This window comes from Mus caroli, unplaced genomic scaffold (assembly GCF_978045245.1).
Source record: "Mus caroli unplaced genomic scaffold, Mus_caroli_1 scaffold_13, whole genome shotgun sequence".
Taxonomy (NCBI): domain Eukaryota; kingdom Metazoa; phylum Chordata; class Mammalia; order Rodentia; family Muridae; genus Mus; species Mus caroli.
The window spans coordinates 90,544,013-90,563,670 of record NW_028227268.1 but is presented as its reverse complement, the minus strand read 5'-3'; the positions used below and the strand labels follow the sequence as shown (position 1 = coordinate 90,563,670).

The window sequence follows — 19,658 nt, the reverse complement described above, 5'->3', positions numbered from 1 at the left end:
AAGGTCCAAGACTACTAGGGTACCTTTGCTGTAAACCAGTAGTCCCCCATTTGTCAGAATTAGGTGGCATTTCTAAGAGATGGATTCCTAGGCTGCCTCCTCCAGAGACTGGTTCAGTAGGAAGTGTGAGGGATCCATTCTGTTGCTGTGCATTTGAAAGTCAGTGACCTTAGTTGATTCCAGTCCAGTCCACGGCTTTAGTATCTCATGGCTGCAGGCTCTGGCTTGTCAGCAAAGTGGACGTTTGAATGCTGTTCTCCTGCTGTGTCACAGGTCATGGGAACCCTGTCACTGAGACCTGGAAAGGCGGCCGTCTTTCTAATGCATGTTTGCCTCGCTATTTGTTTCATCTTTCCAAGAATAAGAGGATTTGAAAGGGGAATTGGTTAAGGCATGTTTATAACCAATTAGGAGGATCCAGTTAGTGGGGGAAAGTCATGCGAGCCATGTTAAAGTGACTGTTAACATCCCGTGTGGGAGGAAGTCCAGTGAGCCTCCAGCGTTAGAGAAATTCAAGAAGAACTAAGTTTGTTACACTGTGGCTAGAGAAATGTGATTAAGCATGATTTTAATGTGATTATAGTTGGGATAAGTATAGACTCGGCTTATAGCAGCTGAGAGATTCTGTAATTTGAATCCATAGTTGTAGCTGTGGCATGGAAAGAGAGGCAGACCTGTGTGACTACACATAGAAGATATAGGAGAGGGGCACATGAACATGTGGCTCACGAAGGTGTCTGGACTTTGGAGAATGGTATCAAGAACACAGAGTTGGACCTCATGTCAGATTGTCCAGATAAGGAGAGTTGAGGACAAAGTATTCCAGCCATCTGGAGGGGAGTCACAAGGAATGTAGGGATAACATGCTGGAAACAGATGGCAGGTTGGTCTATTTCCATTGTGCTTTTTACCTGTTCTTTTGTCTCTTAAACAATAAGTGAAAGAAAAGGTGTGGGAAGTTCTGAGAAGTGATTGAGTGTTGGTGCAGCTGGGCTCGTAGTCCAGCCTGGTGGTGTCCAGAGGAGACTGTTGGACAAGTCTCCAGGTTTTAAGAACTGGGGAGGGCCGGGCGTGGCGGTGCACGCCTTTAATCCCAGCACTCAGGAGGCAGAGGCGGGCAGATTTCTGTGTTCCAGGCCAGCCTGATCGACAAAGTGAGTTCCAGGACAGCCTGGGCTATACGGAAAAACCCTGTCTTTAAAAAAAAAAAAGAACCGGGGAGACGTAGGATGCAGCTGTTTAGACTGGATTTTACTCTTCAGTTCATCTTAATTTAAAAAGTTAATTGTCGCCTGAAAAGATTAGGAAGGATGGATAATCTTCAAAAGAGTGAATGCAAGATATGAAAGATCTCTTGGATAAGGGTTTTAGAGCTGGCAGTTAATTTATTAATGTGTTTTTTGCAATTTTTCTCCAATGAGCATGGATTGTATATGGTGAGAAGGTACCCAAAGCAACTGGTGCCAACTTGTAACTGAAAGGTTGCAAAGCTAGTAAGTACCAGTAAGGGAGAGGGAGTGGGCGGGGTTCAGTAAGAGGGAGAGGGAGTGGGCGGGGTTCAGTTGCTCCCCCTCATCTGGGTGCTCTTACCAGAATAAAAGTCAGAAGAGTGATCTAAAGATGGCAGTGTCTTCATGGGAACGTCTCCAGATGCCCCTATGGGCTGAAGTGACAGACTTGGACTGGACTATTTAGATGTGTTGCAGAGCTGGTAGCTGAGCTTTGGGACCCTGGAGTATTACCAGATTCATTAGGAATGGCCTGCTGAGGAGAGCAGCTGTCCTGGGTGCTGTCCTTGGTTCTGACCCATTTCCTATGCTTGTACTCAGCTGTGAGTAAAGATAGTCGCTCTTTATGTTGGTCTACAGAGGAATACCCCTTTCTGGATGCTAAAACCCAGAGTTCTGGAGATTGCAGTGGCTAGGTCACATGGAAAATTTGAAGCTGAATTATAGTAGGGATAAGCATAAAGTGCTGCTGACTCTATCCCACCAGAGGTCAAAGAATTAAAGGGAGTTGTTTTAATAGCAACTGGGGAAAAGGACACAGATTTTATTTTAACTTGTAACTGCCTCAGGAGTCTGCTGTGCCGTGGCCATTAGGAAGGATACCAGTCTTTGATTGTATGTAAGGTTATTCAAGTAAACCGGAGAGCAGTGGTGCCACGTAGCCTCAGGGTGGAGCTTGGGTCTGAGATCTAATCCAGGATAGAATTGGTATATGAAAGGCTTGGAAACTGCCATCAGCAGTATGGCCTGTCATTCTGAGACATTTGTAAAGCATGCCTGCTGCCTCCTTCCTCCAACTGAAATGTCAGGCGTGGGTGCTCAGTACATGTGGGTCAGAAAGAATTCCTTGTGTGTCATTTTGTGTTGACACTCTCACAGCCAGTGATTCTTGTTCATGCTCTGGAGAGAAGGAAATGGAGGCAACAACTGCTGCTAACTGAGGCAGAGTTGTTTCAGTGTTTGCTTTGTGTCGTACAACCAACAGTGCACGGTGAACTTGAGACATGGAATTTGAACATTCTGTGCTTGGGGATGAGTTGTGTTTTCTGTAGCTACAGGGGACACACCTAGAAGTTCAAGAAGGTTTATAACAGATGGTGACAGTGCTGCCCATGGTGATCTTCCATGGCACAGCTCAGGCAGAACTGTATCTTGAGTGAATTTCTTTTCAAGGCCCTTGCATTTTTCTCTTACTTATATATGCTGTGTACATGTGTGCGTTTGCGTGCATGCATGTGTGTGTCTCTGTGTGTGTATACCACAACATGCCAGACTCTTATGGAGGTAAGAGGACAACTTTGGGAGCTGGTTATCTCCTTCCAGGCTCCTTTCCCAAAGCCCTGAAGTAAGCAAGCGTGTTGCTTTTGAGGGTTCTTGCCCATCTGCTCAGAACAGAAAATAGTTCTCTCTCAGAGGGAGATGGGGAGATTGACATGAACACTTTTACTTTTTAAGATTTACTTATTTTATGTACATGAGGACATGGTAGCTGTCTTCAGACACCAGAAGAGAGCATCGGATCCCATTACAGATGGTTGCGAGCCACCATGTGGTTGTTGGGAATTGAACTCAGGACCTCTGGAAGAGCAGTCAATGCTCTTAACCACTGAGCCATCTCTCCCGATGCGTACACTTTTAATTCTTCACATGTCTTCAAAAATGGGTCAGTCTTACCTTTTGGCTCCCGTGGCTATCAAGAGTTGATGGTGGAGTGTGGTTAATTGCTTGTGTTCATGAATAGGAGCAACAAGCACAGGTTTTGAAGCAAGAAGTCTTGAGTTTCCATCCTGGCTTCACCACAGAGAATAGCACAAGAGCTTGTGCCTTGGCTTTAACTTTGGAGAACCATTGACCTGTAAAAGTTTGGTAGAAAAATGGGGATGGGGTTCTGAGAATTCTGAGGACAGAGCTGTCCCAGACAGCTCTCATGGCAAGAACAGCTGCTGCCGGCTATACCTGTTTATGAGCCTTTCCACGCCTTGCTCCTGCTTGTTGTACCGGCCTCAGGGTTACTTAGTTTTTACTTTAAAAGAAGGGCTGGTCTGTCTATTGCCCTAACCATTCCTTTCATTGCTTTCCTGTTTTATAGAGCAAGGCTTAGATCACATAGCAGAAAACATTCTTTCCTACCTGGATGCCAGGTCTCTGTGTGCAGCAGAGCTGGTGTGTAAAGAATGGCAGCGAGTGATCTCAGAAGGCATGCTTTGGAAGAAGCTGATTGAGAGGATGGTGCGCACCGACCCTCTCTGGAAGGGACTCTCAGAAAGAAGAGGCTGGTAAGTCTGGGGACTTGTTTGGAGAAAGTTGCCTTGATGCACTGTCAACTCGATTACTTAGGGCAAATATTTGTGAATGTGTCAGTCTATTTAAACAAGGAAAAAATTGATAGGTTAAAGCTGTTTGAATTTCCCCTTCTGACATGGATTTGTTATTATAAAGCTTTTAATACCTCATATGGGTGATATATTCATCTTTTTAAATCTATAAATTTATGCCTTTTCCCATCACAAAAAGGTAAGGAAAAAAATGTGAGCGTTGGAGCTAGAGAGATCCCTCAGTAGATAAGAACATTGGCTGTTCATTCAGAGGATCTCGGTTCAGTTCCCAGCAACTACCTGGTAGTTTACAATATTCTGGTGCTCCATTTCCAGAGGATCTGATGCCCTCTTCTGGCCTCCACAGGCACCAGGCACACATGTGGTACACAGACATATATATAAGCAAACCCCGTACATAAAACAAAATTTAAAGGAAAATATGAGAGTCCAGTAATGTTACTTATTTGTTTTTTAATTGCTAGGAATTGAACCAACTGCTCTGTCACAAAGCTATTCCAGCAGCCTGAGTTATGTCATTTCTGTTTTTATTACTGCTCATGGGGAAGAATGAAAACACAACATAGGTTTTTCTAGGAAAGCCCGTGAGCTTAATGCAGTTTGATAGTCCTGTGCATTGATAGTATAGAGAAAGTTACAGACAGAGGCACAAGACTGGGAAGATGGAGGGTGAGGCTGCATTTTTTGTGATGGGAGGAAGTCTAATGTAAGGTGAGACAGTTCACAAGCTTCATTAGCACTTACTCTTCATGTGGGCGCACTATAATATAGACCACGAGCAAGGCACAGTCCTCGGGAGGAAGGGCTGAGTGTGGCTAATGGGCATGAAGAATTTTGAAAAGTGATACCATGCTAATTGTTATCCTGATGCTAACTCTAGCATGGATTTTTCATTTTTCATAGTGAATAAAACCATAAAAATATATTTGATAGTGAAAGTATAAAATCCAGTGTGAAGGTTCACAGCTTCAAAATGCCTATTGTAATTTTTAAGAGGTTCATTAAAATGTATACACTGGCAACTGCTCATTTCAGTGTGCTCTGTTTTTTATTTGCAAGATTTTACTAACAAAGTTTATAGGGGGAAGAAAGCTCTAAAGTGAGAGTTTAATTATTTGTGTGACAGTACTCAGAAAATAAAAGACCAGCATCGTGCCAGAACTAGATTGTCTCTACCATAGAAACTATAGTTTATTAGAAACCCTCCTTTTGAACTGTTAACACTCAGTGCAAGGAAAAGACACAAAACACGGCTGTCCTTATAAGCATGCTTAAATAAAATCCCTACTTTTATGTGCAAAAATGTAACATCTGTTTGTTTTCATTTGCCAGGGATCAGTACCTGTTTAAAAACAGACCTACAGATGGCCCTCCCAACTCATTTTATAGATCATTATACCCAAAGATTATCCAGGACATAGAGGTAACTGTTTACTTAATTGTCTCACACCCTTAGGAGCTTATTCTCAACTTTTTATATTGTTTTTTAAGTCCTTTTGTTCTAAACTCATGGAACTCACACTTTTTAAAAGTTGAGTTTTGGAAATAAATGTCACTGTGTGTAATCTATAGCTGTTCTTCAGAGCTGATCACACCTTTTTATAGAAATACAACTTTTTTAAAACACGAAATGCTTCTGTAAGGCTGCCAGTTGATTAAAACCTTTATCCAAGATAAACTATATTTTAATTTGATAAATTTTCCACAATCCAAGGCCCAGTGTTTTAGGTAAACATACTTTTATATTTTTGAGCCATCTTTGTAGAAGGCATGTATGTACTCTCCTCTTAAGTCATGCATAGCTTTTCATAAAAATGGCTCAGGTTATTCTAAGCCATTATGAAATGGGCTTTGTGAAGTGGGTTATGCTTTGGGGCCGTTGTGAAGTTTAGTGTAACTTAGTGACCAGCAGAGCTCTGTGCTTTTGCTAAGAGATGTCGGCTGTGCTTGATATTGTCAGTGTGCTCTCATTCACTTTTATTATTCATCCCTTTCCCTTAAACCAGGATAGACACACGCACAGGTCCTTCTCATTAACTCTTTCACATATGTTCTTGTCTGTTACTGGTTTCTCCACTGTTTCCTCTTTGGCAGAAAAGTTGAGCTTTCGCTGGCCAGAGCTGTATCACCCATAAAGTTACAGCCAATTTCCAAACTGTGACGTAATCCTCTCCCCAGGTGATGAACATAAAAGTTACTGTGCCAGAATTTGTTAATGGAGAAACATGCCTTTGTTGAGTTCATCCCCCGCCCCTTCTCAGGCAGATGTGAACTAATGGATGCGTCCCATTAATGGTTCATCTGTGTGTGACCGGATATCATTATTTAAAAAGAGGAAACTCTTGTCTTGAGTATATGCTCTCTAAATGACTTAAAAACTAATCTTTTAGGGAGGGCTCAATAATTTTAAACCATTGCCACATACAGTTTAAGAATTAATTGACCTATTGTTCAAAACTTGAACTAATGTCCTGCAGTGCTTAGTGGGTGACATAGAGCAGACTGTCATTACAGGTTAGGGTTCGTGCATTTCAGGAGGGAAGGGGCTGCACCAAGGGGCAGTGCGCCAAGACAGTGTGTATATGCACATCTTGCAAATGCCCTTCTGTTCTTTGGCGGGGGTAACTGCTGAGAGACCCTCTTACTTTCCATGAGTGCTCTCAAGAAAGCATTCCTTCTGAGGGGATGTTGTTTAAAGCTGTTCATTAATAAACAGGAACTGGGGAGAACCTCTATCAGATTGAGGTTTGGTGATGTAGATTATTTAGTCGTCATGACTACTGTTATAATTGACAGTATGACAGCACTTACCATAACCATTTCCTCAGGCTGAAAAAATACTTTAGAGCTAGCAAAGGAGGCAGATGTGATGGGAAATGGAGCCATGAGGAAACACTGTTTGACACAAAACCTCTGCATCACGGTGGTCTTCCCGGTGGTTCTTAAAGTGTGGTTTGGGAAAACCCACTGCCTGGCCACAGAGTCTCCTCCAAATTTTTGTGGCTAAGTTTCTTAGTATGAGGGATGACGCTTATATTTGAGTGTGCTCACTAATAGTAATAGTGACAGAAATGGTGTACCACTAATAGGACACTTACTTGTACCAGATACTTTGTTTAGTAGTTTATAGCACACCTTCTCATTCGATAGTCTAGACACTCTGAAAAGTAGGTCAAGTCCACATTGAAAAATCCAAGAAACATAGGCTGATAAGGTAAACTGTTACCCTGGATCACAGTGAGTGGCACAGCCCATAATCAACCACATACTTTCATGGTCACGTTATTGAGTGGTACAGTCTGCAGCCACCCACATATTCTAACAAACGTATTCTAAATTCTGAGTGGTAGAGCCTACAACCAGCCACATACACTCTGGCTCATCATACAAGACCTTTGCAGTATGGATCAGTGGCACCACCTCTGAACAGAGCTCCACTCTGTTTTAGGAGTGGGCTGTGTTCTGTCAGGGCAGGCATAAACATGGAAATTCTTTCCTCTGTGATTGATATCTGTGAGGCACACAGATGAGCTTGTCCATATGACTGCTGTGAAAGTATCACCTGCAGGACATGGTGATTGTCACCCCTATAAGTCTACCATGAACTATGAGGGTATTTACACAGATAATTACAATAATTTTACAAGGTCTATATCATGCCATATCGTATGTATCATATATCACAAAGTGACACTGAGACTAAAAGAAGTTTTAAATTGTACTACGTAGAAGAGGTGGCTTTTAGCTGAGGTCTGTTTAGTCCCGGGCTTACAGTTAGTTGTTTACTATTTCCAAAGTAGAAAGTACAGGAAGTGAAGGAGAAAGGCATGCTTCATTCCTGTAGACTTGTCTTCCTCTGAGTATGTGGGTACTCAGCACCTTGACTGTTCACATGAGATCCCTTGGCCTTGCTTTAGTTCTGTTAGGGAGAAGGTAGCATTGAAAGGTTCTTAAGCACACTGCCCAAGATAAAGGAACACTAGAGAGAGTGTCCTGGCCTCCCTAGCCTGCGCACAGCTCCCAGTCTGTTCTACACCCCACAGATCGGCTCTTCCTTGATCCCACTCTTGCTCCCCTCTGCTCGCCTTGACAGCTTGCTAACTCCTCAAGTACAACGCTCTCAGCTTGGGCTATCATGAGCACAGAGGAAGACGTTCCTCTCCCAACTTTGCCTTCCACATGGAGCCACCAGAAATTGGCTGTATTTTAAGGAAAAAATGGACAACCTGGTTTTGTGTGGCTAGCTCCTGCTGTTCAGAAAATGGGAAAGTAAGAATCGGAGTCTGTGGAGAATAGTTCACATTCTTCACTTTCTGAAAAGGCTCCTCTCTCCTGGGTGTTCTTGCCACACAGAGGGTTTGCAGGACTCTCAATTGAAAAGGAACTCCTGGCAAACCTGAGGCGTCCCACCAAGAGGGCAGCCACACTCTTCCTCGCTATCTAGAGTCCTTGTCAGTGCTGTTTTCAGGGGAGCTCACTGTCCACTCACCACAAGGGACTTGGTTAGGTGGCCCCCAGGCTCTGTCCACCCTGCACTCCCAGATGCCTCTGCAGATGGAAGGGTATTGCTCTTACAAGCAAACTAATGTCCTGATCTAGGATTTTTCTTTTCTGTCATTCCAGAGTAGTGACTCTGTCTATTTACCGGATAAGTGGCTTTGAAGGACTCCACTTGGAGCTGGCCATGGGGAAAATGACGGTGTGTTGTATCACACCTTTTAATAAACCACATTTCACTCAGGGAAAGTGGAAAGCTTTTTTTGTGGTTTGCAAACTTGATATTAACATTGTCCCAACTAGAAAATGCTGAAACTTGCCCACCCACTCAGTTATGTTTAGGCTTCTAAAAATAATGTTATTTCTCCATACTCAGACATCTGTTTTCACTCTATTGCCAATTTAAATGCCGCTGTATACTCTGTATATCATGGCTACTTTCCCAGTGTTTTGAGATTTTGCGAAGGGTAAGGCGATTTTACAAGTTCTCTACCGCATGAAAACCTCCTCTACAGTAGCCGTACCACCTTACGGCTCATGGTACAGCAGGTATTAGAGAGGGCACCTGTGTGTGACTGACCTCGATGCCGCCTCACTGGAGTAGTAGCTGAGTTCCACGTGAAGGCTGAGCACCTTGATGGTCCTTCCATGAAGTGCAGGCTATCAGCAGTAACTAGCAGCCAGGCCAACACAATTCCTGTAATTTGGGGAGAACCCTCCCTTTTTAATTACAGCCCACTGTTTTTGTCAGTGTTCCCAATAGGTGGTGATGAGCACATGTTTTATCTTACGTGGTCCTTTTGATAGTTGGGGGTGCAGGTCTACTGACCTGCTTCCCAGAGATGGGGGCTGCTGTGCTGCTCAGCCACACCATTGGCAGAGGCTGCCTGCCAGGCCTGGGGGCTACTTTCTGTGAAAACCTGGTTTAGAAGAGCTGGAGTGAGGGTTGAGGTTGTCAGACATGGTGGTGTTCTTGGTAGGCATAATCATTAGCAAGTGCTGCCTTTGTGTGTGGGTGGCCTGGAGAGCTAAAGACAGGCAGTTCAGGAGCCACATACACTCTGTTCATGCCCTTGGTGGCTGCATGGCTGTCTTGACACTTCCTGTTGGTTCCAGTGAGCTATACTTACCTAAAGATTTAAAAACTTGTCCTAAGTAGGGGCTTCCCAGAGTGACTCACCAAACATCTTCTGAACTTTTCCATAAAATACAGTTATCTTAGAAAGTTAGGAACCTTGTGAACATGGAGAGATGCTCAGCCACACCCTGGTTTCCTTCTGACCGGAAGGCAAGTGGACTGTCTGGTGGCACTTGTGTGAAGAAGCCTTGTCCTCTCACAACTGTCTGAGGCTCAGGAGTAAGTGGGACAGCTCAGCTTTAATATTGACTCTTCTTTGCCTAGGTGTTTCAAGAACTGATTTGGCTACCACAACAGATAGAGACCATGTGGTGCCATCTTGGCTCCTCTTCCTCACCCGTTCTCTGTGTCCTCAGTGTGTTAGGTGCAGATCATGGCTGGCTCACCTATTTTAGAAAATCCCTTGATGAGTAGTAGGAAGTGTATAAGAAGTCCTCTCAGCTCCTCTATGCAAATGTGCTTTCTCTGTTCTTCTACGCAGAGTAAAGCCTACTTTAGATTCACACCACTGTAGAGCCCAAAGGTACCTATGCAATTTAGAAACAACGTCTGGTATACAGTAAGGCATGCTATGTGTTCAAATGGAATCACATACTTTTATCAGCTCTGCTTCTTCCCAAAGGATGGCACCTGAACATGGGTGACTACTAGGCTAGGAATAGACCACTTTCTAGTATATCTGGCTTCCTAAGTCAGCATTTCCCTGGAGCCTTTAGCTTGCTAAGATGGCCCAGGCATTATTCAAAAATACACTATTTCTCTAGATGGTTCTAAACAATGGGTTTGTTTAAATAAGCTTTTATGCTCTGGATCCCTTTTAAAAGTTGCCCTAGAGACTAATTGATACCTACTATGAGAGATGGTTGTATAGTGGGGTGAGTTAAGTTTTCCTGGTTTTGATATTTCCCAGCCACTGGGGAGATACTGCCTGGCCTAGGAAGTCCTGATGGTAGCAGGTGCATAGAAGAGCTTGTCTATACTGCTGTTGTCTCTAAGGCTTGGGCATGTGCCATCCTGCTTGTTGATTGTTCACTGTCCTGCTTGTTCAGTGCTGGCTCTCTGAGGACCCAGATGTTCCCAGGGCCTATGCTGAGCACAGAGGTCACAAAGGACAGACACTTGCCCTTTAAATATACATGTATTGATATAGGTATTAATAGCTCCAACTCTCTGATTCTTTCTGTATAAAAATGTGAACAGTGGTTCTTGCCTCAGTGTTAGGTGGTGAGCTGGCTAGAAATACAGCTGGTCCTCTATATAACTGTGGTTCCACAGACTCCACTACCACAGTGGAAAAGAATTAGAAACAGTACATTTGTACTGAACATAGACAAGATTTTTTTCTCTCTCTCCTTTGGTTGTGATTCCCCTAAATACTTTAGCATCACAACTATTTATATAACATTTATATTGAGCCAGGAATGGTAGCACACACCTTTAATCCCAGCACTCAGGTGGCAGAGGCATCTCTTGAGTTTGAGGCCAGCCCAGGTTACAAAGAGAAACCCTGTTTCAAAAAGAACAGCAAAGAAAAACCACAGAAATTCCCCAATGTTTGTATCATATTTACTATTAAAGCTCATCTAGAAATGATTCAATGTATATATGAGTATGTATATAGGTATATGAAGATATTATACCATTTAATTAAATGAGGCAAGAAGATTGACAGTTAAAGCCAGTCTTGGCTATATAGTGGGGAGTACCTTTAAAAAGAGAGAGAGAGAGAGAGAGAGAAAGTAATTCACAAAAGAAAGTAATTATGCTGTTTTATGTAATTATGTTTTTTTACAAGGTCTACACTATAGACTTTGGTATCTGTGCTAGATTGTAGAGCACTTCCCCTTGAATGCCCAGAGATGACAGTGTATAAAGCATAGGACAGTGTTGGCTAGCATTCAGAGAATGTTAGCATTTTAGAGAGTTCACAAGAATGCAGGCCTCAGAGCAGAGGACTCTTGACCAGTGATTGGGCCTCATTGTGAGGGGAGGCTAGGTTTACCTTCTTCAAACAGCAAGCTCTAGTGCTTTAGCTACTCACAGATCCTCTTTCAACCTGGACTCAAAAGTTGAGTGTGGACAGCTGTTCCTGCTGTCTACTGGTTTCAAAGTCTAAGAATCCAGATCAGCTAGTCTTAGAGGCTGATGGCTTTTAATCTTGGATAATTGCTGAGGCTGGGTCTTCTGGTGGGCACACCCTACTTCCTCATTGAACTGGGCCATGGTCTCAGGCCAGGGTGCCCTTGCTGCCTTTCAGATCCTGTAGCCAGAGTTTGTTTATTTTGACACAGAGAGTGCCCTGGATTGTTACTATATGTTTGTGTTCTGTGTTCTCTGCCTAAGAGCTAAGACTATCCTTTGTACTGATGAATATATTCGTAGCTGATCAGAACTGGGTGTAACTTCTAGCTAATCCAGTTTGCAGCAGGTTAAACTCTTTCTTTGCTTGTTTATAAAGGAAAACAATGAGAAACACTACCAAGATTATTGGCTTAATCTTTAACCAAGCAAATTTAGTTCAGAGTCTAGATGTTCCTCAGTGTACTATGGGATTACATCCGATAAATTCATGTTAAGTTGTAGGTTGAAATGTGTATAAACGTCCTTAATCTGCTGAGCGACCTACTTGAGAAACACATTGTAGATTACAGATGTGTTCCTCTTGTGCTGTAGTGGCGGGTCACGGCTTGCTACCGTCACACAGCATCCAATTGGCTAGCCAGGGAAAGGATCAAAATCTAAAATACAGTTCCTCTTGAATCTATATTATTGTTTTTACATTTTAAGGCCAAGATTGAAAAAGTTAAGCTTAACCATTAAAAGTGAGGAAGGGTTGGTGGGGGAGAATGTGTGCTCATGCAGGTGTGTAGGAAGAATCTTGATACACATCTTAGGCAGGCTTTGAACTTGACATCTTGTCTCTCAGTTTCTAGATTCCAAGTATTTGCCCTCATAATTGGCTTTATGCCTCCTTGGAATGCAGTATGCTTCTCGTTGATCTTTCCCATACTTCCTGATACTGGGAATATGCTAACAGCTCATTAAACAACACATGATGTTAGAGAAGTGGACACCCCCCCCCCAATACACACACACACACTTATGGGGGTGGGAGATGGGGGGGGCGGGGGAGGGAAGAAGGTGTTCTCTCTATTGTTCTGGCTGTCCTGGAACTCCCTCAGTAGATCAGCCTGAACTCCAACTCAGATCCTCCTGCCTCTGCTGAGAGTAAAGACATGCACCACCACCAGGCAGTCAGTCTGTCTGCCTGCCTGCCTGCCTTTCTTTTTTCCCCTTTTTATTTTTTTAATTCTTATTTACAGTGATTTCAGTCTGGCAGGAGCTTAAAACTGATATGCACTAGCACAATGTCCTGTCTTTTCAGTGATCAGACAGGGCTTCAGTTAATAGGGCAGTCTTTTGCCAGGTGTTTTAATTGGCATTAGGAAGTGACTCAGTGAGTTACTATCTGTTTGTATTTTGGGGGCAAGTGATGTTCTTTAAACATACTGAATTCTGTCTAGGCTGTTTCAAATCTAACCCAGAGCTCGCTGGAAATCCCACAACGCCTGCCAGGTAGGCAGGGAGGGTTTAAGAAGAAACATTGTTGTCTAGTGTTTTATTGGGAAAAGAGAAAAGTTGGGGGTCTCTGGTGGGAAGCAACACCAGATTGTTAAACCTTACAGAACAGTTGGCTCACAAAACCCCACCTCTTGCCTCCTTTCTCCAGACCATAGAATCCAACTGGCGGTGTGGACGACACAACTTGCAGAGGATCCAGTGCCGCTCTGAAAATAGTAAGGGTGTCTACTGTTTGCAATATGATGATGACAAAATTATCAGTGGCCTCCGGGACAACTCTATCAAGGCAAGTTACTGATGTGTTATTGTAGAGTGGTGCTTAGGGGTAAGGTGCTGTTGTGTGGCCGTCTCTGCTACTGCTGATAGGTTTTTATCTGTTCTCAGCATCAGCAGCTCTCATGGTTCAGAAGAAACCAGAACCAGCACTCTACCCTTGTCTGATCTCAGCGTCTCTGAGCACATTCATACTCATCCTCTCCCCCGCCCACCCCCCATTCACTTGTCCCTCAGGCTCTCCTCGTACCCAGGAATCCAGTGGCCTCTCCACCACTGTATTTAGTGTGTGTGTGTGTGTGTGTGTGTGTGTGTGTGTGTGTGTGTGTGTAAAATCTAGCCCTTCCTATCAGTGTATACATATAACATGTAACAGACTTTTGAACTGACTTGTTATACTCAGTACAGATGCATTTAACCTCACTCTCCTGCTTTGTTTAGCAGTAGTTCATTACTTCTTGTTGTGAAGTAGCATTCCATATTATTGGGTACATCATAGTGTGGTAATCCATTTAGTTCTCAGGGATGTGCATGCTGCTTGGGACTTCCTCAGAATTGTAAATGAAACCTCTAGCAATATACGTCTGCAAGGTTTTGCCGGAATGTTAAGTTCAGATCAGTTGAGTGAGTGAAAACCTGGAAGCTGAATTGCCGCCTCATATGGTAAAATGACCTTGGGTTTAGGGATGACATTGTAGATGTAATACCAGACTATGGTCTGTGAAGAAAGAATTGATGGGGTAGTCTTCATTAGTGTGACAGTTTTCAGCTCTGAGAGAAAATCCAGGCTTCAGATTGACAGGATATACATGTAAAAGACATCTGAGGAGGGAGTCCTAGTTAAAGTGTGTAGAAACTATAAAAACCCAACAATAAGGAAATAAAACACATTTAAAAAACAGGCAGAGACCTTAGTAGATACAGCTCTAAAGAGCATGTCTAACCAGCGAAGCAGCATTTACAAAGATGGCCATGTTGTCAGCCTTCAAGCAAGGGAAGCATCTGGGAGAAGCATCGGATTCCATTAGTGTGGTGACTACTAGGGCACGGGGAGAAGGGAAGGAGTCCAGCAGAGCCTGCATCCCATGCTCGTGGAAATGGAAAGTGGGCCAGCTGCTTTGGAAGGCAGTTTGGCGGTTTCTTAGTAAACACTCTTATCATATGATCCAGTGCTTATTATGACTTAGTATTTGCTCAGAGGAGAAGAAAACTTAGCCCACCCCAAACCTGCACACATTTGCAGCAGCTTTATTCCTAGGCAGGCCTTGGGAATGAGCAGGTGTCCTGCAGTGGGCGTGGATAAGCTGCAGGGTGCCCAGGTAGTGGGCTAACTTTAAAGCTGTTGAAAAGAATTTGCTTAACAAGCCATAGAAAGACATGGAGAGCTTTAAGTGTCTCTTACGAAGTTAAAGGACAGAGTGAAAAAGGCTGCCCGATGGAGGGAGGGTTGATGCAGTGTGTGCTGCTCTGGAAGAACAACTCTGAAGAAGAGGAAGGTAGGGAAGGAAGAGCTCGGGCTGTGAGAGGAGCTATTGATTGCTAAGGCCCTGCTTCCCTTTCCTTCCAGAAGCTGCGAGCTATGTCATCACGTGACCTGTTTCAATTCCTAAGTGCTTAGTTTGACTTTGTAACATTTTCTTACTAAGAACTCTTGGTTCATTGTTTGGGATTTTGAGGGAACAAAGGCTCTATATTTTTAAAGTTTTGAAGCTACAAAGGGGGGGGGGGTTATGTGTTTCTAAAAGGCCGTCATAGAAGCTGTCACATATTTACTAGAGACTATAGACTCTTCCTAGACTTTATAAAAACAAACAAACAAACAAACCCTTTCTCAAGCTGCTGATTGAGCACAGTGGCCAAGGGCTACATACACCATAAGGAAAGCTGTGTATCTATTCTGCATGCTAGTAGGTATTGCCCCATTTCTTCTCCTCTTGTCATTTTCTAACTGTTTGAAACTCATCTTGTTTCCTACACACTGTGTGTTTCTTCGACGATTCAGAGTGCAGGATGCGTGGGAATCTGTGTGAGTGTGTACACTAAACTGCTGCTGTGCTTGATCTTGTCTCACTAGATCTGGGATAAAAGCAGCTTGGAATGTTTGAAAGTGCTAACGGGCCACACAGGCTCTGTCCTCTGCCTCCAGTATGATGAGCGAGTCATTGTAACTGGTTCTTCAGACTCCACGGTCAGGTGAGTGCTCTGATCTCAAAGACAAAGTCCTGAAGAGACAAGGATGCATACCCTCTTCGCAGATTTGCACACACATACATATCCACATGCATGCACACATATTTGCGGTTCTAGACATATTTTTAACTTACTGTATCTCCAGGTTCTTTTTGATGGAGTTGTACTAAGCAGATAGAGCAGAAGGCTGAGTTTTAGCTGTGTCCTGTTCCTCTTCATGGTGTATAGAGATGGCACTATGCTCTCCTAGCCAATCATACTGCTTTTTGTTACTTCCTCCTGTTCTTAGGAGCCTGCCAACAGAGCAGAGGGGAAGAAGTCCACTGTTGTTGAAGTGTGAAGGATGCAGGAACTGAGAAAATCAGGCTGTTGGCAGACCCTTGGGAAAGTGAGCTCTGAGAGCCAGAGATGATAGGCTTTGATTACAGATATCTGTTCTTTTAGGCATTATCTTCATCTGTGTTGGTACCTTAGAAAACTAAGAAGTTAAATAGTTTCCTGGGAGTCAAATTACCAGTGCATTTTGAGCCTTGAGTTTAGGTAACTTGTGACTGTCTTTATAGGCATTGCAATGGTGGAGGCTTTAGTTTTTAGTTGTCAACCCAGTGGAGAAGTGGAGAAGACATGCGTAAGAGAGTTGTGACTAGTAGTTGGGTATCAAAGATTAAAAAGGGAGCGTCACTGAGATTTGCTCCTGTACTCCTGGGAAAGCACATCTCCCCATGCCTGATAGGATTGCAGGCAAGGTGACCGAGTCCAATAGCGAAAAGGACATCATAATGCCAAGTCTGGCTAGACTGAGGGAGACTACGGGGGATGAGGAGTGGAAGGAAAGCAGCAAATCTTATGTGATTCAGATGCTTAGAGACGATCGCTTATTCTCAGGACATAGGATAGTTGCTCATTCTACCCCTGGATTCTATGATATCCCCTTTTGGTTTTACTTCTCTTGTGTCACACTGTCAGACTTTGTTTTTCCCTGCCCACAGCACAGCTGCTGCCCATGCCCCTGCTTGGCTTCTAGGCTGCTGCTTCAGCCTCAGGTCACTGTTTAGCCTTCAGGGTTATCTTCTGGTCTGTGACAGTATCCTTTAGGATGTTGGGGCTTTTTCTAGAGATGCTACACCTGTGCACCCCATGTCTCAGGTGTCAGACAGAAAGTGCTCTGACAAAATGCCACAGCTTAGTTTGCAGATGAAAGCAGCAGATTCCTCAGCATGCCAGAGGCCAGTGGGAACTGTCAGACTCCTGTCATCACAGACTCACTCAAAGCCTGCTGTCTGGAGGGATTGTCTTTGTCATTGGTACAAACCTGAAAACATCTCTGAGTTAATTTCTTAGAGTGTGAGATAAACCTGTGTATAGCCAGATTTAACTTCTTAAAAGCATCTTAGATTTATCAGTATTAAGGAGGCTGCTGCCAGGTAGCACACACCTGGTACAGCAAGAATGACATAAGCCCACATGTCACCTTTCCCTGGCTTTACCATCACAGCTTTCTGTTCTCTTCCAGAGTCTGGGATGTGAACACTGGTGAGGTGCTCAACACACTCATCCACCACAATGAAGCCGTACTGCACTTACGCTTCAGCAATGGACTGATGGTGACTTGTTCCAAGGACCGTTCTATTGCCGTGTGGGACATGGCTTCTGCCACCGATATCACTTTACGCCGTGTTCTGGTTGGCCACCGTGCTGCTGTCAATGTAGTAGACTTTGATGATAAATACATCGTGTCTGCCTCAGGAGACAGGACCATTAAAGTGAGTGTGTCTGCCGTCTTCATCCTGACATTCCATCCCTGTACAGCAGAGAAAAGGCAGAGATGGCTTATACCAGGTGGCAGGGTCTGTTTTTTATGCATTTACACCAGACCTTCCCATTCCACATGTTTCTGGAGCCATGGGCAAGACAAGAAAAGGCCATTGGTCCCAGTAGAGAACAGTTGCAAATTTCATGAGCTCCATGGCTAGTCACCCTGAGTGTCCTGTGTATAGGAGCTTTATACAGGTTCTCTCATCCACCAGCCCACACGCTTTTTTAGGATAGGTCTCTGTTTCACAAACATGGCTCAAACTAATCATGTGGAGCCTAGATTTAGTTTTTTGACTGCTGAGAGCTTGCTGTTGTGTGCTGGTTAGATGCTGGAGAAAGAAGGATGAGCAAGGTGTGTCCCTGTCTTCAAGGAAGTTTATTTGGCAGAGGGAAGGCAATCATGAGACCAGCACTTTGTAGACTGAGATAACCTGCAGGGTCCCATATCTATGTTTTCTCTTAATTACATTGATTCTGTGACATTTCACACATTGTCCATGCTGATAACATTCACGCAGCCCTCCTGTCTCCACATGATGTTCCGGGCATTCAGCATTCTACCCTCTGTCTCTGAATTTGCCGGTTCTTGACATTTCATGTAAACGGAATCATGAGCTATGTGGCCCTTTGTGTTTGGCTTTCTCGTGTAATACAGGGTTCAGCACAGATCCATGCTTTGTTGCTTCTGGTGGCCAAATTCATCTTTACTCTAGTTGGATCACACTTTGTAGTCCCTTTCTGTGCTGATGGACTGTTGCTGGTTTCCTTTTCTGGCAGTCATGGATGATGTTGCTATAAACATTTGCCCATGCATTTTTGCACGTTCATTTAGTTCTCTTAAATTGACTAACAGCGCAGGAAACTGCAAATGGTTTTCCAGGTTGCTGTCCCATGTTACGATCCTGCCAGCATGAGACTTTGTGCTGGCTTGAAGGATTTCTAATGGTTAGCACTGGACAGCTCTGTTCCCTGATAACTCACCCTACAAATCATGGGCTATCACATGAAACCGTAGGTGTCTGAAAGCTGAACAGTTGGATTTTGTGCGTATTAACTTAGTCATATGCCAACAGTCAGCACAAGATCAGCCCTGACAGCCAGGAGCACTTGGGCCTGATTAGAAGTCACCTCTGTGGGGAGATTGTTCCATGTGCCACCTGTCCACACTCATCACTGTCTTGTTTTGACCTGTAGCTGTCCTGAGATGCAGGCTGGTCTGGCGAGTTGCTTTTACTCTATGGTGGCTTGTGGTGCTTGCTTGCTTGTTGGTCACTGTACCTGCTCTGCATAAATGTATCTTAAGTCCACTTAAAACTTAGATAATTTTATTTTTCTGGGTGATTTTTAATGTTTTGTTTTGTTTTGTTTTGTTTTGTTTTGTTTTGTTTTGTTTCCAGACAGGGTTTCTCTGTGTAGCTCTGGCTGTCCTGGAACTCACTTTGTAGACCAGGCTGGCCCCGAACTCAGAAATCCACCTGCCTCTGCCTCCCGAGTACTGGGATTAAAACGTGCGCCACCATGCCTGGCTTGATTTTTTTTTTTTTTTAATTGGGTATTTTGTTTATTTTATTTGTTTACTTTTCAAATGTTATCCTCTTTCCCAATTTCCCCTCTGCAAGCCCCCTATCCCATCCCCCCTTACGCTGCTTGTATGAGGGTGCTCCCCCACTCACCTACTCCTGCCTCCTTGCCCTAGCATTCCTCTACATTTAGTAGTTAAGAGAATTTGCTGCTCTTGGAGAAAACCCAGGTTCAATTTCCAGCACCTATACTGTGGCTCACAACCATCTGTAACCCTAGTTCTAGTTCTAGTTCTAACAGATCTGATGCCCTCTTCTGGCTTCCAAGGATACTAAGCACAAATGTGGTGGTCAGATACACACATGCAGATAAAACATCCATACACATTACATAGATGGATGGATGGGTAGATGGGTGGGTGGAAACATTTTTATACACTATGGATATGAGCCCCTTAATCAGGTAAATGATTTTTCTTTCATTCTTTCACTTTGTTGATGTCAAAAAACTCTAATTTTGATGATACCCAGTTTACCAATTTTTTTGTGTGTTGTATGTACTTTTGTTGTGATACCTAAGAAACCATTGCCTAACACTAGAGGTTTACAAAACAACTCCTTTGTTTTTCCCCCCTGAGGGTTGTATAATTTCAGCTCTACCATTTAGATCTTTGATCTCCTTGAATTAAATTTTCATGTATGGCATGGGGTTGGGGGTCCAACTCCATTTGCTGGGATGGGCATAAAAATACCTGCTTATTCTGCTGAGCTACAAATGCCGCTGTCGCTCTCACTTGGG

At 43.7% G+C, this 19,658-nt stretch overlaps 1 protein-coding gene across 8 annotated transcripts in view; it reads left to right on the top strand.

Moving 5' to 3' along the window:
- Positions 1-19,658, top strand: part of Fbxw11 (F-box and WD repeat domain containing 11) — a 105,465-nt gene that overhangs the window by 76,741 nt on the left and 9,066 nt on the right. For all 8 annotated transcript variants that reach the window (XM_029483132.2, XM_021176073.2, XM_029483129.2 and 5 more), the window contains 5 exons: positions 3,598-3,784; positions 5,177-5,267; positions 13,210-13,347; positions 15,409-15,527; positions 17,038-17,287. In XM_029483132.2, coding sequence (XP_029338992.1) covers positions 3,598-3,784; positions 5,177-5,267; positions 13,210-13,347; positions 15,409-15,527; positions 17,038-17,287 — 785 coding nt within the window. The remainder of the gene's footprint in view (positions 1-3,597; positions 3,785-5,176; positions 5,268-13,209; positions 13,348-15,408; positions 15,528-17,037; positions 17,288-19,658) is intronic.